The sequence below is a fragment of the Argentina silus genome (assembly GCF_951799395.1).
Source record: "Argentina silus genome assembly, chromosome: 19".
Taxonomy (NCBI): Eukaryota; Metazoa; Chordata; class Actinopteri; order Argentiniformes; family Argentinidae; genus Argentina; species Argentina silus.
Window position 1 is genome coordinate 8,442,055 of NC_139673.1, and position 24,069 is coordinate 8,466,123.

The 24,069-nt window shown below is 42.0% G+C and overlaps 3 protein-coding genes across 4 annotated transcripts; all 3 read left to right on the plus strand.

Moving 5' to 3' along the window:
* Window positions 1–4,785: 4,785 nt before the first annotated feature.
* On the plus strand, window positions 4,786–11,665 carry kars1 (lysyl-tRNA synthetase 1). Of its 2 annotated transcripts, XM_083691371.1 has the most exons (15): window positions 4,793–4,851; window positions 6,192–6,381; window positions 6,573–6,717; window positions 6,891–7,056; window positions 7,159–7,252; window positions 7,393–7,579; window positions 8,068–8,193; window positions 8,441–8,560; window positions 8,803–8,965; window positions 9,221–9,394; window positions 9,774–9,859; window positions 9,978–10,063; window positions 10,295–10,421; window positions 10,677–10,820; window positions 11,076–11,665. In XM_083691371.1, the coding sequence occupies exons 2-15, from the start codon at window positions 6,239–6,241 to the stop codon at window positions 11,148–11,150; spliced, it is 1,836 nt and encodes a 611-aa protein (XP_083547497.1). In that variant the 5' UTR covers window positions 4,793–4,851; window positions 6,192–6,238; the 3' UTR covers window positions 11,151–11,665. The 2 variants fall into 2 exon arrangements, with proteins under 2 accessions (XP_083547498.1, XP_083547497.1); XM_083691372.1 differs by lacking the exon at window positions 6,192–6,381 and having other exon boundaries at window positions 4,786–4,851; window positions 11,076–11,664.
* A 353-nt stretch (window positions 11,666–12,018) lies between these two features.
* On the plus strand, window positions 12,019–15,465 carry gcshb (glycine cleavage system protein H (aminomethyl carrier), b). Its single transcript, XM_083690999.1, has 5 exons — window positions 12,019–12,178; window positions 14,041–14,120; window positions 14,535–14,598; window positions 14,710–14,841; window positions 15,038–15,465. Exons 1-5 carry the CDS (start codon window positions 12,028–12,030, stop codon window positions 15,130–15,132), a joined length of 522 nt encoding a protein of 173 aa, XP_083547125.1. The 5' UTR covers window positions 12,019–12,027; the 3' UTR covers window positions 15,133–15,465.
* A 1,759-nt stretch (window positions 15,466–17,224) lies between these two features.
* On the plus strand, window positions 17,225–20,492 carry rpl13 (ribosomal protein L13). The gene is made up of 6 exons (XM_083691039.1): window positions 17,225–17,258; window positions 17,772–17,889; window positions 18,322–18,463; window positions 19,062–19,235; window positions 19,987–20,043; window positions 20,285–20,492. The coding sequence occupies exons 2-6, from the start codon at window positions 17,786–17,788 to the stop codon at window positions 20,441–20,443; spliced, it is 636 nt and encodes a 211-aa protein (XP_083547165.1). The 5' UTR covers window positions 17,225–17,258; window positions 17,772–17,785; the 3' UTR covers window positions 20,444–20,492.
* The last annotated feature ends 3,577 nt before the right edge of the window (window positions 20,493–24,069 follow it).

Sequence of the window (24,069 nt, forward strand, 5' to 3'; positions counted from 1 at the left end):
CCCAGATCTAGACTGGGGTGGGGTGGGGTGGTCTGGGGAGCATGGACCCTGGGGGGTGGGGTGGGGAGGGAGATGAGTGACTTCTTGTATAGCTTTGTGATGTATTTGGTAGCTAGCCCCGCCTACAGCTGTCAGTGGAACTCTCAGCTAGTCGCTTCCAGCTGTGAATGAAACATATCACACCATGTTGGAATGTTTGACTAACTCATCAGTTCTCAGTTCAGCACTTTGCAGTGTGGTTTTCTAACGATTGTTGGTGCAAGCTTGTATAGCATTCTGTGTACTCCAGGACCAGACTGTGTGGGCTTGCAACTGTTTTTAATGAATGTTGTCCTTTTTTATACCATATTTTAGGTAAATTAAATGTCAGAAGTAAACTACACAGTTCATGAAAATAACCCTTTTTTTAAGATATTTTGACATTTTGTTCCTTCCTTCAGCACTTTATGATGCTTTCCTTTGTGACCAGTTACTCTCTTAAGTTGACCTGCAGCTTTCTCCATGCATTCACTAGTCAGTTATGTCTCCCCTCCATGTTTACTGTGTGTACTACATCTCCTACTCCTTTATAACTCATGCATGTTGTTAAGTTGTTGACTTATATTTACTATATATTTTCTATATTGTTGGTTTCATGAAGTACCGGTATATCTCCTTGGCAGTTGGCAGCCATTCGCCCACTATTCATTCCTGAGAATATCTCATATTTGAATATTACAGTACACCCTGGATTTCTCTCCCTGATTGGCTTACAAGACAGAAGAGGAGGAGCTCTAGACGAGGGGAAATGTGGATCAAGAAGGAAAAAAATAAATCATCCTTTAAATCATTTATTTCCAGTGGATCATATTTACAGCTTAGATGTTGTTGTTTGTACTTTTTCATACTGGTATGTGTGTATACACACACACACATGCAAACCTATATCATAACCATATAAGCGTACCATATACTAGTGTGTGTGGTTGTCCGTTTGATGTCATAAAATAGTGTGTAATGTTATTTGTATTGTCCTATGGGTAAATATAGATACTGTGTTGTTTTGTCGTGCCGTCTCCATAGCAGTTGTTGTATTTGCTGGCGTCTGGGGCGCACCAACTGGACTTTTATCCGTACGTAGATCAGAGAGGAGTTTTTCTGCCCCTGCGACACTGAATTGGGCTTAAAGACTGCCGCTATGTTACAGAGGCAGTTCTTTGGCTTCATCTGTGTATTATTTCATTGATCAGTTAATCTTGCCATGGTGCTATATGCAGGAATAGAGCCCATCATCATGCATTTTATCCTTGAAAATAAAATCAGTATCAATACTTAGTTAACCACCTCAGGACTTGAGTCAAGGCCTCAAGTCAGAGCCTCGTTTTATTATGTTCTTCATGAATGGCCAGTTTTATGGCTTATATGGATTGTTGTGTTCATATTTGTCGTTTGCGACCTGCCATGTAATGACAGGGAGCAAGTGGTTAATGTGACTGGAGTAGTTTCTGTTTTGCCTCGACCACGTAGTTGTTGGTTGTTGAATTCTCAGTGTCAGCCGTGATGTACTGCTGCCAAACTGGTTTGTGCGTATTTCTTTACATGTTAGTATTGGGCTGGAGAGGAGCCAACAAGGTCTTGTCTTGTTTTTGGTCTGAACCTGAGTGTTAGCATGAACAAGGGGCTGGCCTCTGTGACGACAACAAGATTAGCTCAGTTGAGTGCCTCCATCGCTCTCTCTTATTGTTGTCTACGTTTGTACTTGTGTTGAACGTCATTTACCTTTTATTCACTTTAAAAAAAAACAAGCAGCTTTTCTAAAATGCAGAGTATTGAAACTCTGTTTGGTAATGTGATTGGTGGGGCCTATGGTGTGCCCCATGTTCCCCATCCCCAGTGCTTGAGCGGTGTTCTTTTAGATATTTAAAGGGACCCTACTCTTGAAGAATGAACCGAACCTTGCTTTGGAGAAAAGAGCTGTCTGTGATTGGCTTTCTTCAACTCTTGTGAAATAGTAGTACTTTTATTTCCAATAGTCATGAGTATTTATGTGAATTTTTATAAGATTTACAAATATTTTATCATATCTTTTTTACTGGTGTAGTTAATAATAATAACTAATACCTCTTTTCAGAAAAAGCATATCTAATTTATTTGTGTCTTAGATATTGTCTAAATTGTGTCCCACAATCGTCTTTGTGCTACAAATGACTTTGATGTACAAGTTTGGTTTTGGTTTAACTCCGTAATTGTATTGATACCATTTATGTGGTTTGGTCCTTCCCCCACCTGTTAAAACTGTAACTGGTTGTGGTCTTGTGTGCTATATTTGTCCGTGAAGCATATGTTTTCCTTGTAGATGTGAGGACAAGGGTACAATTTAATGACTGAGGGAGTTGAAATGTACCATGTACACTATGAGTCACATGTACATTCCTGTGCATTGTTTTCCTTCTTTGATTGATTTTGTTTCATAGGCCAGGTTGAGATCAATCATATGGTATGTTTGTCCAAAGCTGATAGTTTGAAGTCAGACCCTTCTAATATTTAAGTGGAAAATTTACCCTTTACTGTCACATCGTCAGCCTCTTCTGGAGGGCACAGGAAGCTCTTGGACAACTATGCCAGTGATAAAGCCATACAAACATGGAAACAACATCCCAACACTCAAAAATAATGTTTGTTACCTCAAACAGAGCAGCTTGCTTGTCTGGCCACCTGTCCTCCCTCAACATTGGACCAATTAAAATGATAAAGTACATTATTTATATATTGTTGATATACAAAGATTGATATATATTTTGGCAGCCGAATGTGGAATGTTTAGTGCGTTATCAATACACACAACAAGATAAATGTTTTTATTTCAAGCATAAGCACATCAAGATTAAAAAAAACGTCACGTTTTCTAATTTTACCCATTAAATTTCACAGAGCATTGACAAGAGAGTGGGGTTATTTGTTAAGCACATGTTTTACATTGATGACAACATGAGTTGTTGTAATAGACTACGTGGCACTAAGCTGTGTCAATGAAAGAATAGCTTTACTTTATTGAAGCTCTCAAAATGATATAGATTGAACCTTTATTTATCAACCCAACTAATGAGCGTAGTAGTTTGGGGATCACCCGGAGAAAGGTCAGCTGTGTTTGTACCATGTTTGCACCCCAGACTAACCAATGATATAGGACATCACAGTGTACAGCAAATATATTTTAGAAGTATTGTTCAGTGTCATGTACTTTAGAAGATATACTTGTGCCTTGACAAACTTTTATAGTAGAGACCAGATTTATCTTGTACCATCGTTGCCTGTTTTACTCACCACTGTGGCACTATTGTCAGTGGTAATTCGCCCTTGATAACTAGTATCTTTCAAGCCATAAGACTTGTGTACATGGAGTGTGCTTCAAATGCCGTAAAGAAATCAGTGACCAGATAAATGTATAGAGTGTTGTGCAATTTTTTGTTGTACATCTGATTTTATTTTCTCTAAAATATTCATTGCATTTATGTTGTACAATGTAGGTGCAGTTGAAGTTGTGTCTCAAACTGCTATGCAACTTGACTCAATACACAGTCAATAATGTAAATCTGTTACTTTTTTAATATATATTTTTTCTATCTAGCCTCTCTTGATTCTTCAGTACAAAGGGGAAACTATAACTAAATACTTTAATTCTGTTAATTATTTATGTAGCTTTATAAAATACTTTGTGTCTGATACTGTTGTGTGCCACCGGGATGGAGTTTTTCTTTTCTTTTTTATGATTCGGCTAATGTCAAGACAAACGCAGATTTCACCTGATTCAAACAAACTTGTCCTACAAAACGTTCTTTGTGTGTTTTTATTTTATTTCAAGTGTTATCCGTTAGTCGGTTCACACAATGTTCTCTTTGTGTGTTCCTTTAACCTGTCTGGCTTTGGTTTGATGTGAAAGTCTGCTTCATTTCTAGGAAAGGTGTTTTGTTTCTGGGCATCAGTAGTGAACTTGTTTATAGCACTGACAGGTTATGGGTATTGGGAGTGCAGATCGCCTATGTGTTTTTAGCTACCATGTGAACAACCGTCAAATATTACCTTTGAAAAAATAAATAAATCTATATATATAAATAAATGTATTTTTGCTTTTGTTGGGGCATTTGTATACTCTTGCAGTTATATTTCTGTAAACCTGCTGCTATCTATATTAATAAAGATAGATGACACGTTTTCCTTTGTCACCTTGATTCTCCCCCTCCCCATCTCATTTTGGTCAGATGTTGACACTCTGCAGATGACACTGATATAAATAGTATCATATTACACCATTTGAAATATTTGCACTGGCAGACTCATAGGCACATGCTGATAATAACTTAGGATTTAAATGCAATTGAAAAATATATAATAAGTTACATAAGTAGAGTGAGGGTAGAAGATGGAAATATATACAGTGGCATTTCCCAAGCTAATTGCTCATAAACCACACATTTAAATATATATAGTGTCTTTGTAATACAGATCTTATCATTAGCAACATGAAGACCAGCAAGCCAAGTAGTGTACAGTGGTATCATTTTCCCTCTGGCGGTGTGAGTGTAGAACTACTTGTGTTGGTTTTATTAGGTATAAAGATCGTACAGATCTAGAGTCAGAGTACCCTACCTCCGATCCCAACCTCAACCATTGGGGGAGGAACCGTTATCTGACTCAGGATCAGTGGTTAAGGGAGACAGTGGTTAGGGGAGTTTAGGAAGGCTTTTCTCCAAGACGTCATTACGTACCACCCAATGTCAGGTTCTGTGTACGTACGTTGAGCTTGGCTTCCTTTCGCAGCACGGAGAAGATGGCTGACGTTACAGCGGCGGATGGAGAGAAACTCAGCAAAAAGTAAGCTTAGGACGTTTCACCTCTCTATCGTCAATAGTGGATTAAGCTGTGTGCAACGTTTTGGTGGGGTGTGTTAATTGCTGTTGAGGGATTTCTCAATGATATGAGTAAAGTATTGTTGCACACAATTACACCAGGTCAAACAAACCAAGATGGGAAAACGAGTGCTCCATATGGTGCGCTTTGCATACAAATTCCAGGGGTCCATTCGGTTGTCGCACATGGGGGTTGTAGTCCTTTTATGTGCTCTTACGCCTGCTGTTTATCTTTGTGTTCATGGTTAGTACTACACAACCCAGACTGCTTCGCAAAATACACCCAACGTCCTTTACTAACTTGTAGTTTCACCAACTAATTCTGGTTTCCACGCATTTAAGAGATTGACAACCACGCTTTCATGACATTTTCTACAGATGAATTGCCAGCTAACGTAAGACACCTTTCTGGTAATCTTTGGATGTCGTATGATGAGAGATTGTGATGATTTATACAACCTTCAAATGTTCACAACCTTCACATTTTTATATCTTGCAGTCTTTCGCTACCTAGCAGCTAGATTTCCTAATGGAATAAACATGGCGAAAGATCAACTCAGAATGAAACTGAAAATGTCATAAATGTCTTAGATAATAAAAAAAGAAGCAGACACAATACCCCAGAATGACACACACAACAACCCAGAATGACAAAGCGAAAACACGTTTTTTGAAATTTCAGTAAGTTTATTAAAATTGAAATACAGAAATACCTCATGTACATAAGTATTCAGACCCTTTGCTATGACACTCTTAAAATTTGATCAAATGCAAAAATGTCATCAACAAATCACTCTAAGTTGAATTGAGTCCATCTTAATGCAAGGATAATAGTTAATGTAATTTTGGAATTAATATCTTAGTTTCGATCTGATTTGCGTAGGAATTAATTACACTTTAGCAATACTTACCATAGCAAAGGGTCTGAATACTTATGTACATGAGGTATTTCTGTATTTCAATTTGAATAAATTTACAGACATTTCTAAAAAACCTATTTTCGCTTTGTCATTCTGGGGTATTGTGTGTGGATCGATTGCAAATTATTTAAATTTAATCCATTTTAAATTGAGTCTATAACACAACAAAATGTGGAAAAAGTAAAGGGGTCTGAATACTTTCCGAAGGCACTGTATAGTGTTTGAGGATACACCTTTTAAGTAAACATCAGCATGATAGCCATGTCCCAATAGAATTTGATAAGAAGTAGGCCTCGTAGTACGTACCGTTTGACATGGTGGGTCAAAGACGGCTTTGCTGTGTGTGTGTGTGTGTGTGTGTGTGTGTGTATGTCTGTCTCTCCAGGTCTGGCCGTTGACTAGGTGTAGCTCAGTAGGCTGGCCTGATTCACCATGCTGACCCTGGTGGTCAGGGCTGCCAGGCAGCAGGTCTGCCAAGCCTTTGGGGTCAGGGCACAGGGGGTAAAGTTCGCTCTTCCCAGCACAGCAGCTGTCCCATCTCTAATTCAGGGGAATCGCTGGCGAGGTGACAAAAGGTTGGTAGCTTTTCCATTCAGTGAGAAAAACACCCAACCTTTTGTCATCGTAATAAATGATTCCCATTTAGGCGTTACTTGCATGGCTGTGTGTTATAGTCTAGTCTCCCGAGTGGCCCCCGACTTCACCAGTGCTATAAGTCTAGTAGGTATGTCTGATGTGACTCTCTGTTTGTGTCTTGTTTTGTCAGTGAGCTGAAAAGGCGAATGAAACTGGAGAAGAAGGCAGCTGAGAAGGAAGCCAAAGTCAAAGAGGTGGTGAGCCAGAAGAAGGAGACCAATGACAAGGGGGAGCAGAATGACTACGGGGCAGATGAGGAGACCCTTGACCCTAATGTGAGCTTTATGGATGTTCATGATCAGCTCTCTTGTCTTTGAGTTACCTTAGAAAGTTCGTCTGCAGTTAGTCTGTCCCAATGCCAAACACCAGAGATAACACATTGCACTGCTGTTCTTGAGAATGTACAATAATGTCCCTTAATGTGATTTTATTTCTTTATGTTATACAGCAATACTATAAGATTCGTACCCAAGCCATCCATGCTCTGAAGGGCACAGCAGAGGACCCTTACCCTCATAAGTACAACGTAGACCTGTCGCTGACAGAGTTCATCAGCAAATACAACCACCTAGAAGCTGGAGAGCAGCTCACAGATGTTGTTCTCAGTGTCTCAGGTACCAAAAAAGCCAAGAATATCCAACAGTTAGGATTTGGAATGAAGCCTATATGATATCAATGTCATTCTGCATAAAACATGATATTTATTTTCTCGGCAGGTCGTGTACATGCCAAGAGGGAGTCTGGTGCCAAGCTGCTGTTCTACGACCTGCGAGGCGAAGGTGTCAAGCTGCAAGTTATGGCAAACAACAGGTAGATTAGAACCTCCCTGAAGCCATTCCTCAGCAGGCTTTAAATACCTTTTTTTATTGAAGTATTTATGAGGTTTCGTTTTCCTGCTTTTGCCAGAAAATGTAGAAGTTAAGTCAAGATGTCTCTCCCTCTTCTCTCAGGAGCTACAAGTCTGAGGAGGAGTTTGTGCGCATCAACAACAAGTTGCGACGTGGCGACATAATCGGTGTCCGTGGTAACCCCGGGAAGACAAAGAAGGGGGAGCTGAGCATCATTCCCATAGAGATGACTCTGCTGTCACCTTGCCTGCACATGCTGCCCCACCTCCACTTTGGTCTCAAGGACAAGGTGAATACCTGTGAAATTTAACAACCTATAATCAATTTGAATTGCACTGAGCTGTCGAGATTCCAAATGTAGTGGTCTTCACTCATTGTCCCCCATTCGGGGAGGGGACTATGAATCAGTCTCTGTCCTTTCATACGTCACAAAATTCTGCCTGTTCGTATGTCGATTGGTTTATAGCCAGCCGCATTTGGAACCAAATAATTTGGCTCTTAGCCTATTGGTTAAACTTGTGTTTGAAGTAAAGGCGTCTTATATCAATACAGAGTTAGTAGTAGCCTAAATGAATGTTCCCTTTGATCATAGAAGGTGATTAAGAGGAAAGTCCTCTCTGTGAGCAACGGGGACACAGCACTGTAAAACAGAGACAACCGGAGTGTCATAGGACACAGGTTTCTCCATCACTCTCCTTTTTATGGAGGGGGCGCTACATCATTCGTGGGGCACAATATGTTTACTGTAGACTTGTTTTCTCCAACTTTTGCCACCAGGAAACACGATTCCGTCAGCGTTATCTGGATCTGATCCTCAATGACTCTGTGAGACAGAAGTTTATTACACGCTCCAAGATCATCACTTACCTGCGGAGCTTCCTGGACCAGCAGGGTTTCCTGGAGGTGAGGATTATGGCCAACAGGGGGCGCTTGTATTACCAATCTGTCTCCAAGAGGGGTCACAAAGGTTGTGTGGCTGGGGACAGGATAAGCAGGAAAAAAACTAAGATAAACTACATAATAACCTACTCAAATTTAGGATAGGATTTTGAGTAATAAACAATACTGGATGAAGAGTTAAAGTTTTTTGTGAGAGGTAGGAAGACGTGGGAGAACAGTAAACCTACAACACAGTGACTCCTCCCTCCAGATTGAGACCCCCATGATGAACCTCATCCCGGGGGGGGCCGTTGCCCGTCCCTTCGTCACCTACCACAACGACCTGGACATGAACCTCTACATGAGGATCGCCCCTGAGCTCTACCACAAGGTAACATGTCCTTAACCGTAAACAAAGACTGGAAAACACCAGAACACTGGTGGTGGAAAACACCAGAACACTGGTGAAAAAGGTTTCACTTTCACAGTGATAACTACTTTACCTCTTGATTTGTGGCACTTCGTTGGATTTACAGATTGTAAAAGTATCTACTTAAACTCAACTTGCTACTTAAGCAAGCAAACACTGTATCAACTCACCATGCTCATAATTCCCTTTCACCTCCCCCCCAGATGCTTGTGGTTGGTGGGATGGACAGAGTATATGAGATTGGGCGTCAGTTCAGGAACGAGGGTATTGACCTCACTCACAATCCAGAGTTCACCACCTGTGAATTCTACATGGCCTATGCGGACTACTATGACCTGATGGAGATCACAGAGAGACTACTCTCAGGTGAGTGAAGGGGAAAGTCACTAGTATGGTTTAAGATGATCTATACCCATCCAACGTGTGGGACCTCTCACAGTTGTATTGTATCGCCAGTCATATTTTCCAGCCATTTAAAATACTCTGGGGGTGTCTATTTTCCAAGCCCAAACCGATCACATGAAACACAGAGCAGAGATTTATGAAGGAACAGTCAAGAACGTGATTGTGTAGCTGCAACGTCCATAACTAACTGGTCCTGTGTCTGTCTCCCCTTTTTAGGAATGGTCAAGCACATCACTGGAGGGTACAAAGTGACCTATCATCCAGAAGGCCCAGAGGGGCAGCCCTACGAGATCGACTTCACTCCCCCCTTCAGGAGAATCAGCCTGACCCATGACCTGGAGAAGGAGATGGGCGTCAAGTTCCCTGCTGCCGACACCTATGACAGTGATGGTAAGACAAGTACCATGAATACCACAGTACCTTTTACAATAGAAGTCGTCATGTCATCACACTTGTCATTGGAAATCAAATAGTCTTTAAAGAATAAACATGTATCCTGTCGCCTCACTGACCCGTACCGCTGGTGTCCCTCCTAAAGACCTCTTCACCCCCACTACCCCCCTGTACAGGTTTCTCTCCTATTAATAAAAAAAAATGTCCTTCTTCTAGCATTGTGACTGCCAATAGCCCCTGGTCCAAGCATTGATTACTTTATCTTATGATGACTGATGGATAGATGATTCACTTACTTAAACAAATGTATTTGTTGTAAGTCGCTTTGGATAAAGGCGTCTGCTAAATGCCATGAATGTAAATGTGTCAATTCCAGAGACCCGCAAGTTCTTCGATCAGCTATGTGCTCAGAAAGGAGTGGAGTGTCCTCCGCCTAGAACTACTGCCCGCCTGCTTGACAAGGTGCTCTTCTTTCAATTCGATACAACTTTCATTCATCCCCAAGGGGAGTCACAAAGCCCTCCTCTTCTTAACTATAACAGCAATGATCAAACTAAACATGATTTCTGTCTCCCTGCAGTTGGTGGGAGACTTCCTGGAAGTCACGTGTATCAGCCCCACGTTCATCTGTGACCACCCCCAGATCATGAGCCCCCTGGCCAAATGGTGAGCCCTCTCTGACCCCCCCCCCCCCATCTGCGTTCCATGAGCTTTCTCTGACCTTTACTACCCCTTGTTTGTAGCCATGCGAAAACAATCAAACGCTCCCATTGAACTGAACTGCATGTTCCCGTTGTGAACACACGGTGGCAGTATGAACATGAAGCCTCGCGGTCGCTCCTGCTGGTCAGCGCTGATGTCTCTCCACTTGTTCCTCCATCTCTCCTCACCGTACAGGCACAGGACAGAGAAGGGCTTGACAGAGCGCTTTGAGCTCTTTGTGATGAAGAAGGAGATCTGCAACGCCTACACTGAGTTGAACGACCCTATCAGGCAGAGGGAGCTGTTCGAGCAGCAGGCTCTGGTCAGTATGTCTGAAGGAGTTGGTTCAGTCACGCTGAAAAACTAGCAGTAGAGGTGCCACTCCACAAGGAGACACACCCAAGTTACTCTCTTGCAGTTGGAGTGGGGATAGATTTTCTAAATGTGAGTCAAGGCACAATGCCGTTGTGTTTCACTCTCTGCGATATTCTCCTGTGTATCTGTGCCCACAGTTCAATCTTGATCTACTTTTAGTGTAAATGTTTTAGTGTTTCTCATAAGACGTTTGTGTTCTCAGGCCAAGGCAGAGGGTGATGACGAGGCTATGTTCATCGACGAGACTTTCTGCACTGCACTGGAGTATGGTCTGCCCCCCACAGCTGGCTGGGGCATGGGCATTGATCGCCTTGCCATGTTCCTCACTGACTCCAACAACATCAAGGTACAGCTAGAATATCATAAGCAATAATAATAATGCATCCGAGCAGAGTGCAGTGGGTATCCTGAGCACTAAGAAATAGGCATTTTTTTATGATTTTATGCTACATGAGCCTGTCTGAGGCATATGAAATGGCATGGACACACACACACACACAGCTAATGTCAAAGAACGTAAACGGAGAATGTCTTCACCAGTAACTCCAGCGTAAGCCTCAAGGCGGCGTGTACGACAGCTGACGGTGACACTCTTTTACAGGAAGTCCTGCTGTTCCCGGCCATGAAGCCTGATGACAACAAGACAGCCCCGCCCACGGAGGGAACCTCGGTCTAACATCGTGACCTCTGGTGACCTCGCTGTTGGCAGATCTCTGCAGTGGTTGGCATGGCGATGAGGCCCGGGGAAGGAATCTGATTTGTCTGTTAAGCTGTGGGTCCTGGTGGATTCGGCTGTTTAGCATTTTATCCTCTGGTTTTGAACCTTGCAATTTGCATTATTAAGGGAATTGGAGAACAGATGATTCAAATGATTTTCTACAGAATTACACAATTGGATGGGGAAAAAAAACATTACTATGCTTTGTTGTTGCTTTATTTTATTTTTTTCTGTGTCCTCCCTCATCAGAGTTTGGACATTCAAGCCCAATATATTGTCCAGTGAATGAAGTATATCATATGGTCGCGTTTGTTATGTTCCACGGTTGTATGCCATATACTACAACTACTTTTTTAATAAGTGCAAGAATTCAAAGACTGAAATAAACTTGGTGACAAAAACTAGACTATCTGTGTATTTGTCTGTATCCCATAACACCAGATCATTGGGGTGAATAGAGAATGCATTTGGGGTTTAAAATGTGATTGACTCAATAAAAGAGTAAATATGAACAACTAAGTGAATTTTACGGTGTCCTTTGTAGCCAGGTAGAGGCTTATATGACAGAATACTGCAGGGCAAAGAGGGAAAATAAGTCACATAAGGAACAGTCGATGACGGAGCATTGGAACTATCCCCATTTGATAATATAAAAGCCTCAGATTATTGTATCTACTGCGGTAAACCTTATCGCCAAAGTGCGGTCCAACTTCCAGCCCTATCGGCAAAAAAAGCCATGGTTTTACTTTCTGTCGGGAACGCGCAACGGGTGATGGTGCGCGCCCCTACCACGGTCAAGTGCATGTGAATTCGTTTCGGCCGACACTCTGTGAAGATGGCGATGAGAGTAGCGCTCCGGCACATTTCTGCAAACTTTTCACCCAAACGGCCTCATCTCTCCCGACCTGTACAGATATCAGCGAGTCGGCTGTTCTGGAGGGCCGACATCCCACGGACACTGAGCACGGCCTCGCCACTTTCCACAGGTAACGGGGGTTCGAATGTTCCAATATGTTGCCCAGATTGACATGCTCAGTGTTACATGCTAGCGCTAGACTTGCATCAACATCACAATTGATGGGGACTAGATACGGTCTTTGGCTGCACATTCCAGCAGCAGCGGGCAGTTTTTTGGTCACTTTCCCACGGTTCATTTCTGCAAGAGTGAACTGGCATTTGGATTTTGTTATCCGCACGTTGAGTTTTGCAGGCAGAGACGCGTGTCCTAGCAGCCCTACTAAAGTTATGTCGCCGTGGGCTCTGATGGGGCAATCATTGTCATGTGGCCCTAAAGTCAATGTTGTTTCCAGACAGCCCTTTTTCTAATATTCTGAAATGTTTGAGCATGAACCGCAAATGACGCTTGGAATAACACAGACTTGCAGTTATGATTAGGATCCCTGGACCTGGCTGATAATATGGGGCAATCAGTTATTTTGTATTAATTGTGTCCTGATGTCCCAAAAAATAAAGAAACCAGATCGTAAAAACATTCAGTTTTCATACACGAGGATGCACAGCTATCAGAAATGAAACCTGATCTTGCATCTTAGTGTCCAAGATCATGTGCTTAAAATTATTCACTTAGACCTTGACATAGCAGGCCTTGTTATGTCTCCTGCCCTATAGGAGCTAATTACATCCAGCAAGCAAAGTCACGCACGACTTTGGACATATGCCAGTGAAACGCTGGAATTATCCTTTTTCCTGTATTTGGCATAGCCTATTTTGCATAGCGCATTGTCCTGTATTTGCCATAGCCTATTTACTTTATTTTCACGTTTTGTAGCCTACAAATGTATGGTTTAGCGTCATTAATAGGTGAGAGGATTACAATGTTCTAGAGTGTCCCTGGAGACACATCCCCTTGTGGAATATTTACTGTTATCATATTTTTCTGTAATTTCTGCATAAATAAGCGTTATTCATGCTCTCTTACTCTAGAAATAATGTTGAAGATCTCCAGTGAGGACTTTTGAGCATTTGAGGACAAAAAAGGCAACCCGGCCATGCTTCAGCATCTTGCACAGTTCACAATCTGGTTCAAACCTGTATTTTTCTGCATGATCTGATGCTAGCATTGGAAACTGTTGAGGCATTTTAATTGCCCCCCAGGGTATCAGAAATATGACAGCATTTGACACACCACATTTAAAGGTTTCTTACTACTCAATTGTCCTGATGAATAATAATATGAGATTTCAGTGATTTCACATATTTACACCCAAATGTGTTTTCTTCAATTCTCAAGAGGAATGGGCCATGCATGAATAACATATTCAAGAGACAGGAAGTTTTTAATTTCAAACTGTCAAATGTGTTGTTTGGTGCATGGAATGAAGGCTAGTGGCAGGCAGCAGTGCAATAGCAGAATACATTGCACATCTTGTTTGACGTTACAAGGTAGTGTAGATGGATCAGTGTCATGAATGGTATCTTTTGTCACTTTGCAGCGTTTTAAATGAGGTTTGCAGTGTTGCACAACTCTCTGTCCATAGTACATTAAAGTGTCCTTTGGACAGTAAATTCAGTAGGGGGAAGCACCCCACCCTACCCCACCCCCCTTACAATGAGGGTGGTCTTTCTTAATTAAAACAACAACATTTCCAAGAATTTGCCAGTGCCCTCTGATTAATGTAGCACACCTGATTGCACTCATCAAAGTCTGAACTGACTGTGAAAGTCTGCACCCACGCTGGCCCTCCTCAGATGACAACTGTGATGTGTAATAGTGTGTCTCCTCAGATGAGGACTGTGAGGTGTAAAAGTGTGTAATAGTATGTGTCTTTCCCCTGTTTTCCATGTGCATGTATGCCATGAACCGATGTGAATGTCTCCTTTTCTGCAGCCCTCAAATTCACAGACAAGCATGAGTGGGTACGAGTAGAGGGTACGGTTGGCACAGTTGGCATCAGCAGTTTTGCTCAGGTAGGTTGTTCAGGCCATGCATACTGTATATATTAATCAATGATTAAGTGTGCTTGAGTGTTTTTAGTTTGCTGATTTGTAATCTAACCTCGACATTTATTGGTTAATTTAATGCGCGCAATTTCTCTAGAGAGCCTGCTCTTTGTCCTTTGAGTTATGCCAGAAGGAGCAGCTTCACAGTTTTATGTCTTTATGGTTAAGGATAATTGATTGCTTTTACAGGTATCACACCTGGCTTAATTGTAGTAGTTTGGCTTTTTTTTTGCTTTGCAAGATTCCAAGCCTAATTCTGACCCGACTTAAAATCGAATGGCAAAATCCTAATTGACTTTGATTCACGCAAACTTTTGAACTGCAAATGCGCATTTCAGATATTCATTCAAACCTTTATTCATTTGTGCCCCTCTATTCTAGGAAGCATTAGGTGACGTGGTGTACTGTGGACTCCCTGAAGTGGGCCAAAAACTTGAACAATTGGGTGAGAATCAGTCAGTTTTAGGTTGTCATACAACACTTCTATACATGACTCCATCCATGGACTCTGTTGCCGATGTGGCACGTCATGTGTGTGCTTTCCTTGATGTTGCAGAGGAGTTTGGTGCTTTGGAGAGTGTGAAGGCTGCTAGTGAGCTATACTCTCCTCTGACTGGGGAGGTGACTGAGATCAACACAGGCTTGGCAGACAACCCTGGACTAGTGAATAAAGCCTGCTACGAAGGGGGTGAGCATCACCTAGCATTGCTATTGACCTGTCAGACCAACGTCAAGACAAAGATGCATTAGGAATCAGCCCTACGGCTATAACCGTTGTATTCACAAAGTCATTACGTGTATGGAGCCATCGACATGGACTCTAAAAGCACCTTGCTTGGCCATGTTACTGATATTAACTCTCTGACTCTTTTTTTGTCCCACAGGCTGGCTAATCAAGATGTCTATTGACAACCCTGGAGAACTTGATGGCCTCATGGATGAAGCATCTTATGAGAAATTTGTCAAATCTCTTGAGTAGAAAGGTTGACTCTCCATGCCCCTGTGTACTGTTAATGTTAATCATGATTAGAGGTCTTGTTCACTAATCCTATCTGGTTTGACTGTAAAATCCCAACTCAATTGAGATGATTACAAAACGGCCATCATATTTATTTTGATATTGTAATTGTTTCATCATCAAGATAACCAAAAGTGTGATGTCTCAAATTAACAGTAGTCACCTAGGTGGTTAGTGTTTTTCTGATTTCCATGAGACAACCTGAAGGGCTGCTGTTCCCAGGCCCTGTTGCCATGACGATAAGGGCTTGTTTCAGGTGCTTTGTTTTGACTGAGAAAATCCTGTGGAGTGGCTAAGGGTTGGAAAGTGATTGTAAATGATACAATAAATGACAACCTACTGTTTGAAATAAATGTCAATGTCTGTTTCTTTCTTCAAGAGCCTGTCATTATTGATGCCTTTTTCTTTCCGAGGCGGGAATAAAGATTGCATGCACTTCACTTCTTTGCATAAATCACCTTGGAGTCCTCAACTGACAGTCAAAACCTAACCTTGGTTGGGACTTCTCCGGAAACCTAGAAAATAACAATTGTAGATTCGCATTCTTCAGCAGGATTAACTTTTTTTCTAGAAAAGGGTGTGGGAATACAAATAAAGCAAGAATCCTTGCTATAGATGGATATTTAGTTACGTTTGGATATTTCACAGCCAATGTTCATACTGGCTAGCACTCATGTATGTCATGAACAGTAGATTTGTGTATTATTTGTTCAATGCTATCCATTTGTTTATCAAATGAAAATGTTGTCCACCTTGTAAATGGCTGGTGTTGCCCAAAGGGGGGTACATGAACCTCCTTGACCTAGGTGGCTCTGCCTACACCCCATGTTCACACCTGATGTCTCAGTGTATCTGGTGCAAAACCTGGGGAATAGAGGGTCATTGCTTTAGCACATGTGCTGGTGACTTAAGTTGCCACATTCAAGTTCAGCACACCTTGACTTTTGCCCTCAGATGAAGATAGAGTTGAGTTGCAGTGGCGGGCTGATCAATGATTAATGAAACAGTGGTCACAGAGTCAATGTCAGAGACTGAGCTTATATTTGCCCTGATTATAAGTAAGCTAGAGTTGTGTTTGTGACATTGGCAGGAGATGACAATTTGGCTGTCTGCCTAGGAAGATCCTTTTGGGAAGATCCTCTCTTGAAGTGATACACCGTGACAATGTAAAATTATTAGAGGAATGATTTGTATAACTTGGTTTTGTGTGATGATGTGGTATTCTATCTGTTCCTGATATTTTTTCATAAAGCAAAATATATTGGAAAATCTAATCTAATGTGAGGTCTTTTCCCATTCAGTCAGCTTTGATAATGTTGGTGCTGTTGATACATTAAATGTGTTATTTGTTGATTAAAAAATCACGTGAAATTCTGGTCTTGTTGTGATTGCAAGCAACAATCTGTCCATGTGTCCAGGATATACTTGTATGAACGAGAATTATTTGAGTTCTAAATGTAACAGAAAAAGCGAATTTCCTGAGAAAAATGAGTATGCATTTTTTTTTTACTGAATTGCCTGTCAGACAAAAAAATGCCAGTGAGTATACTGCCCACTGCTGGTGTCAGACAGAGAGCAGAGGGCAATGATCGTCTCTGTTCATGCCTCCTGTTCCAACCCACCCAGAGGTGTTCACATGGCGTGTTGTGGAACTGCAGTGTCATCTTGTGGTGAATTGAATAGATTGTGTGGATGACCATTCATTTTGACAGCAAGAATGTAATGATTCTCAGCCAAGTATGTTCAACTTTCCCCTTGACTTGTTTATGGATATTTTCCCAATTTCTAAATTTGTTGACGCCATGGGGGTTGATATAGTATGACTGAGTGACAGTAGTATGCCTAAGCATACTGCATTTTGTTCACTACCAAAACGGCTAAATAACTTTTAATGTATTGATTCCACGGATTTATTGGGATTCTACACTGACTGCATCAAATAGGTCTTTTAAGAGTAGCTTGAGGAGAATTATTATACATCCGGTTGACAATGCATGGCATGCCTCCCATTGGCTGTCACGTATATATCCCACAATACCCTGCTTTTGAACTTCCTTTTTCTTTTCGGCCATTTTCCTCCCCAGACGGTATGTGAAAATAATCTTAACATCTTTCAACCAAAATCCCCTGTAATCCTGATAACTATCAAAGTCTGTCTTATTTTCATCGATATATTGTAACAGTATACAACGTTGTCCTTCAGAATATATGATTATTGAAGCTGAGTTCATTTAAATAGATTCGCAGCACTTGTATAGCGATGACTATACTCCCAACCTAGGTTTAGATGCATGCACGCCAGTGTGTTGTCAGTGACAATTCAAAGTGTTAACTTGTCACAGAGAAGAAACCGTGAGAGATTATTCAGTGAGGTTTAGATATAATATATGTATTTTTACCCATGTCATCACGAACTCCAGTTCACTGTTAGTTAGGGTTAGCTGTTAGCTAGTTATAAGGAGAAGCTAGGTAGCTAGCTAGCAACATGGCAATGTGCTAGTGTGAAATGTAGGACACGGGTTGGTCAATGCCGTAGTTCCAGCACGTTTAACGTCTTGGGTTTGTAGTGACTTATAATGAGTTGTATTCTTGTGTTTCAGGGAAGTAGGCAATCATGGCGCCCAGCCGGAATGGAATGCTTCTGAACCCCCACTTCCACAAAGACTGGCAGAAGAGGGTGCGCACCTGGTTCAACCAGCCAGCCAGGAAGATCCGCAGGTGGGTTAAAATCGGAGTGATCCAGTAATCATGTCATGTTTTGTTGATGTCAAACGCCTTCAACTGAACCAACCACTGATGGGGCAACTTCTAGATAACTTGTGGCTAGCAAACTACATTGATAGCGTTCCTTGATCTGTCCATGCACATTTCACCAATGCATGTTGATTTTGTAGAATGTCTCCATGCAAGCAGTCAGATGATGACAACATCTCCGGAATCTCTGTACCCCCTTGATGATTCACTTTGAACCTATTTTTCTGATGACTCCTTGTGCTGGTGTACTTAGTGGCGTTATAATATATGCCATTTAGCTGACGCTTTTATCCAAAGCGACTTACATTGCAGTGAGTGCAATTGTTGTTGGTGTTACCTTCGCATGCTTTGTAGATGCTCAGCATAGTTTGATGATGTGACTTCTGCCCTTTTCAGGCGAAAGGCTCGTATTGCAAAAGCCCGACGCATTGCGCCCCGTCCTGTAGCTGGACCCCTCAGGCCACAGGTTAAATGTCCCACCATCAGGTACCACACCAAGGTGCGTGCCGGACGTGGTTTCACTCTGGAGGAGCTGAAGGTAAGAGGATTGATAAAACATCGGCTTCCATCTCCCTTGATGTACCATGTAATAATAATTATAATATGTCATTTAGCTGATGCTTTTATCCAAAGCGACTTACATTGCAGTGAGTGCATACATTTCAGTATATATGGTCCCAGCGGGAATCGAACCCACAACCTAAGCGTTGTTAGTCCATGCTCTACCAACTGAGCCACAGATGACCACTGTAGACATGTTGACTCTGTGGCATGTCATTATCAAGTGTATTAGGTCTCCATGGCTGCAGTCAGATGATGACAACATCTCCGGAATCTCTGTACCCCCTTGATGATTCACTTTGAACCTATTTGTCTGATGACTGCTTTTTCTGTAACGGCTCTGCCTCGTACAGTCACAAACATGCAAGCATGTTGTGAATGTCTAAGTAGGCACTTGACACTCAGGAATAACCTATTAATGTTTCACTTGATATCTGCGTAGGTGTCCACTTGTATTAAGGCATTGAATTGAGTAACCTGTTTTGGTGCTCAAAATCAGGAATTGCTGTTGGGATACCCCAAAGGGTTCCCGAATCCTCACGGCCACTTTCTCCAACGCTTGCTTTGTGTCCCAGGCCGCCGGTATCCACAAGAAGACAGCCCGCACGATTGGCATCTCCGTAGACCACCGTCGCCGCAACAGATCCACAGAGTCCCTGCAGGCCAACGTGCAGCGCCTGAAGGAGTACCGCTCCAAGCTCATCCTGTTCCCCAGGAAGGCCTCCGTACCCAAGAAGGGAGACAGCACTGTGAGTAGCACGCGGATGTGACGTTGCACGCTGACAGGCGGAACTGAGACTCGGTCAGACACGACCATATCGTTCCAACTTGATCGCCGATGATGGCTAGAATTGTTTTTGGGGGGTAATTTAATGATACAGCGAGTAAGCCATGAAACGGCAGTGACTCAATGCTGGGATATAGCAGTTTCAGATGTTTCAGATAAAGAGCTTGTGCCAACAGATGTTGGAAGCCAGGCAGCATTGATTACGCACTGCTAGTGGTCGAGAGCCTTTTTGCAGCAGTCAAGTGATGACAAAATCTCCGGAATCTCTGTACTTCCTTGATGATTCCCTTGAACCTATTTTCTGATGACTGCCTGGGTTCCCTGTGGTGGTTTTCCCCTTAGTTCCAGTATCGGACATGTTAACAACCAACTTCGCCCTTTTGATGGCCAATGGTGGTGTTGTGGTGTGTTTTGCAGAGTAATAATAGACATAGTCGTCCATCCCATTATTATTAATATCCTCTAACTTTCACATCTAACCGTTTTGCATATCGATCCCACATGGAGCGCATTGTAGTCTTGATTCCTATGTTTGCTTAGCTTGGTCACTATTGTGATGTAGAATCTCTTGGTACCTGGAAGCAGACGGTTAGTTTAGCCTCTTTGTAGCTTATGACTGACCAGATAGTCGACAAGACTAGCGGTGGTCTTTATGAAGAGCTGTTGTCTTTTACTGAATGTTTGACTCATGTTTTCTGTCTCTCTCTGTCCAGGAGGAGGAACTCAAGATGGCCACACAGCTCTCTGGCGCCATCATGCCCATCAGAAATGTACGCATCACTCCTACATGATCACACTATGCACCCAGATAAATGAAGCACAAGTTTTCTATAAATACACTGTAGTCAACACACGCATTACTCAGAATTCCATCACCCAATAACTAGATGCCAGTAAACAGGCCCATATTTAAATTGGTCCCATCATTTATAGTTTTAACGAGTTGCATGATGTATCGATGGTCCTATCTTTTGTAACTGATGTTGGTGTGTTTTGTTCCCTCTGCTGCAGGTGCACAAGAAGGAGAAGGCTCGTGTGATCTCTGAGGATGAGAAGAACTTCAAGGCTTTCGCCAGCCTGCGTATGGCTCGTGCCAACGCTCGTCTCTTCGGCATCCGTGCCAAGAGGGCAAAGGAAGCAGCCGAGCAAGATGTGGAGAAGAAGAAGTAGAAGCCTTAGTTTCTATGGAACGTTCAAAAATAAAAAAACTGTCAACGAATTCACCGCGTGAATCATTTTGTCATTTTAATTTTTCTTTTTACGTGTTGAACCTGTTGATTTAAAGGTATAATTGCGCGATTCTCCCCAGGATTTTTTTAACACTGGTTGGATTATCAGTCAAAATGCTGCTAAAGCGCTGAGAACAAAGCTTTCTCTTTTAAAGATGTCATTGGTGATCAAATAGGGTGATGCTATCATTCCTAAATATCAGTTTAGTTTACTCTGAAATGTTTACATGGGGGGGGGGGGGCGAGCAGCGTCCGTCTTACGTTCTTTGGGGAGAACCCTGAATTGTGCTGAACCAAACTTGTTACCTAAACTTTTAGGAAGCTGTTTTGACATTTATTCAGCACATTTGGTGCCAGATTTATTATTGTCCGAAGTCTGCACCTATTACCTCCAGGAGGGAATAGAATATTTTAAGTTGAGTAAATATGCTTATTATGTGGATGAAGAACTGCTATTGGATCTGTTTTCTATTCATAATTTAAGAGGTTGCATACTGCATAAAAGATGGATGGTCCTGTATGGCTCGTTTGGTAGAGCATGTTTCTAGCAAAGCTAAGGTTGTTGATTTAATTCCTGCTGGGACCATATATATATATATATATATATATCAATTTTTTTTGCATTACTTGTATTATAATGACTTTGCATTGTTGCACTTATTATAATATTTTTGCACTTATTATAATGGACTTTGCACTGTTGCCACTAGATGGCAGTGTGACACCACACATTGCTCGTCAGAGCACATGTAGTTCTTGAATGTTAATGTAATCCAGTCATTTTGATTGGTAGGTACACATTTTAATTGCCCATACAGTTGATTAATCACAACTATGTAATGGGTTTACATAAACTCAAATTGAACAGAACCCCCTACTGCTACTCTGCGGTTAATGGCCTGGAGAATAAGCAGGACCAAGAGCATTAGAATGCCTGCTAATGGCAAATGTGATTTAAACTAGTACCAATGAATGTATTGAGAATGTGTGCCTATTTTATGAAATACCATAATACCAAATCATCTGGTATTTCAAAATGGGCTATAGCAACAACTATCTGTTTACCTATGAACCCAGCTAGAGTAGGACATTATTTGTTCTTGTCCAGGTTCCAAAGGTAGAGATGGTTCAGGAGTTCAGCCAATGAGGTCTGACCACTGGGTCTGACCTGGTTTCTTCTGCTAAATTGCCTGAATGGCAGCCACAGGCACAACAATGAGGATCACTCGATTGAATGCCACTGTGTATTCTGTACCAATGTAGATATCAACTGCAATAATGGTATTCATATAAAGGTCAGTCATTTGTGTATGCTACAGCTTAGAGCTGTATTCAGGCTTTGGATGATGTCATGTCTTACGGTTTTCTCAGTGTTCCTGGGCAGAGGCTGGAAGGGCAGTGGGAGTATTATGCAAACATCACATTTCCTGTGATATTCTATTTATGTGAGACATGGTGCATTACATCATGAATGCATTTAGTTATTTAGGTTCTGATACACTCTGATAATATGTGTTAGTAAATCTGTTTGGTGTTGAAAGAGGTAAATAACTCAAGCTTTAAAGGGGCAATCTGGGGTTGGTACCTTTCTGGACTTTTAAATAAATGATATAAAGCCACTGATTCTTGAAGAATATACCTTGTGAAGGCCTCATGAGCTTAGTTCAACTGTCTTACCCCATTACAACCCAAAATATAAGCTTGGTTTCCTCCATTGTTTGTAAATGATGTAATTTTTTAAACAAACATTGCATTGCTTTGAAACGGTTAAAACTATCATGCTGATGTAATAGATGGTCAGTTCTTGCATCCATAGCTCCATCTATGAAGTTGACACTGGTTCCATTTCTCCAGCCCCATCCCTGAGCTGTTTACCCAAAAATGTGGTGGGGAGACCGCTTTCCTGTTGTTTAAATCTCAGATTGCCCCTTTAAAAAAGAATATCAATAATAATGACTTAGTGGTGTTCATTTCTTGACTGACCTTCTCCTTTCCCCTATATCCTGTCCTTTAGAATCCAACATGACTTGATTGACAGGTTTCACTAATAAAGACCATGCCTAGAGGCCTTGTAGGTCACTCAGGGAAAGGCGATGAGGACACTGGACACTTCCAGTTCGATGACCCATATTGGGAACTAGAACCTGTTAAAACCAAAGGACACATAGATTCCCTGTTTAATGGAGATATGATAGCAACCATATAGCCTATGGATGAGTGCAGAATCAATGAAGTATTGGGAGTTTGCCCATAAACCTACATGCAAGTCAATGTAGCCAAGAATATCTCCACTCAAGGGAACCGCTGGATGAAGCATTACATATAAGGTTACATAAACACGAGAGCGTGCACATATAGCCTATATGATTATTGTTCTCCATTCCCATCTATCTCTATCTTCACGGAGGCAATATTTCAAATTGGGTTGTTTGGCAGTCCTCATTATCAGGTGGATTGTGTTATGTTGGAACGAGCGAAAGTCGAATCCATTTCTGGGAGAGAGAGCTTTTCAGCTGCACAAAGGCATAATGTGTGGCTGAGAGCGAGAGTGGTATAAACAGCTAGAGAGCAAAGGGACTCCTGATGAATACATGCATAAATACACAGGGAGAGTCTGGAGAGGCTTTCGTGTTGGCACAGCAGCGGCAGATGGTTGTGGTTAAGAGAGCTACAGCATAATGGAGCTCAGGTGTATGGCCCAGAGTACTGTTGTTTCCTACTCACACTGAATTCCCATGGATGGAGAGACACAGGAGGTGAGGACGGCGGGAAAATAATAGATTTAAGGTGATGGAGGTACTAGAGTACATGAGAGTACTAGAGTAAAATGAGACAGAGGTAGAAAGTGTCCTATAGGTCATGGTTGCAGGCAGCTAGGGGTTTGTGTGTGTGAGTGCGTGTGCGTGTGTGTGTGTATGTGTGTGTGTGTGTGTGTGTGTGTGTGTGTGTGTGTGTGTGTGTGTGTGTGTGTAGCTACAGGCAGCTAGGGAGTTGTGTGTGTGTGCGTGCGTGTTTGTCTGTGCCTGCATGTCTGTGTGTGTGTGTGTGTATGTGTGTGTTTGTGTGTGTGTCTGTGCGTGTGTTCGTGTGTATGTGTGTGTGTCCGTTTGTGTGTGGGAGTTAGTGAGACTCCTTGCAGGAGAATGACCCTTCTTGTTACAGTTGTATCAAATATCAAAGCCCTCTAAATCAGACCGGTTCCCCAGTGTAAAGATGTCTTCTCTATGCTAATTCAGTCTGTCATGTCATCTAAAAGACAATTCCTTAAGTATTACATTACAGCATAAAGGAAATCATTATCAACAGAGGACCAGTATAGGTCAAAGTAGGCATGACGGTGCCTATCTCTGTTTTAAAGAGGAAAGTAGACACACTGGGAGGCGGGGGGGGGGGTTATTCCTGTTCTGTTGTTGTGATGCTGATCACAGGAAAACAGCTCATTGAAGCAAATAATTAAAATAGAGCCACATGTTTAGTTCAATGTTGTTTCAATAAGTAGCTCTCTTTGCTCAATGCTAATTGGTCCGTCTATCTGATGCCAGTCGTTTTTGTTCGGCGCAAAACACA

What these genes read in the sequence shown, in the direction of transcription:
- kars1 (XM_083691371.1), top strand. Translation starts at nt 6,239, where the DNA reads ATGCTGACCCTGGTGGTCAGGGCTGCCAGGCAGCAGGTCTGCCAAGCC. An exon ending in CAAGTTATGGCAAACAACAG is followed by an intron (nt 7,253 to 7,392) that starts GTAGATTAGAAC and finishes CTCTTCTCTCAG; the next exon opens with GAGCTACAAGTCTGAGGAGG. An exon ending in TGTTCGAGCAGCAGGCTCTG is followed by an intron (nt 10,422 to 10,676) that starts GTCAGTATGTCT and finishes TTGTGTTCTCAG; the next exon opens with GCCAAGGCAGAGGGTGATGA.
- rpl13 (XM_083691039.1), top strand. Translation starts at nt 17,786, where the DNA reads ATGGCGCCCAGCCGGAATGGAATGCTTCTGAACCCCCACTTCCACAAA. An exon ending in CCAAGAAGGGAGACAGCACT is followed by an intron (nt 19,236 to 19,986) that starts GTGAGTAGCACG and finishes CTCTCTGTCCAG; the next exon opens with GAGGAGGAACTCAAGATGGC. An exon ending in CCATCATGCCCATCAGAAAT is followed by an intron (nt 20,044 to 20,284) that starts GTACGCATCACT and finishes CCTCTGCTGCAG; the next exon opens with GTGCACAAGAAGGAGAAGGC.
- gcshb (XM_083690999.1), top strand. Translation starts at nt 12,028, where the DNA reads ATGGCGATGAGAGTAGCGCTCCGGCACATTTCTGCAAACTTTTCACCC. An exon ending in GGCCTCGCCACTTTCCACAG is followed by an intron (nt 12,179 to 14,040) that starts GTAACGGGGGTT and finishes CCTTTTCTGCAG; the next exon opens with CCCTCAAATTCACAGACAAG. An exon ending in CCAAAAACTTGAACAATTGG is followed by an intron (nt 14,599 to 14,709) that starts GTGAGAATCAGT and finishes TTGATGTTGCAG; the next exon opens with AGGAGTTTGGTGCTTTGGAG.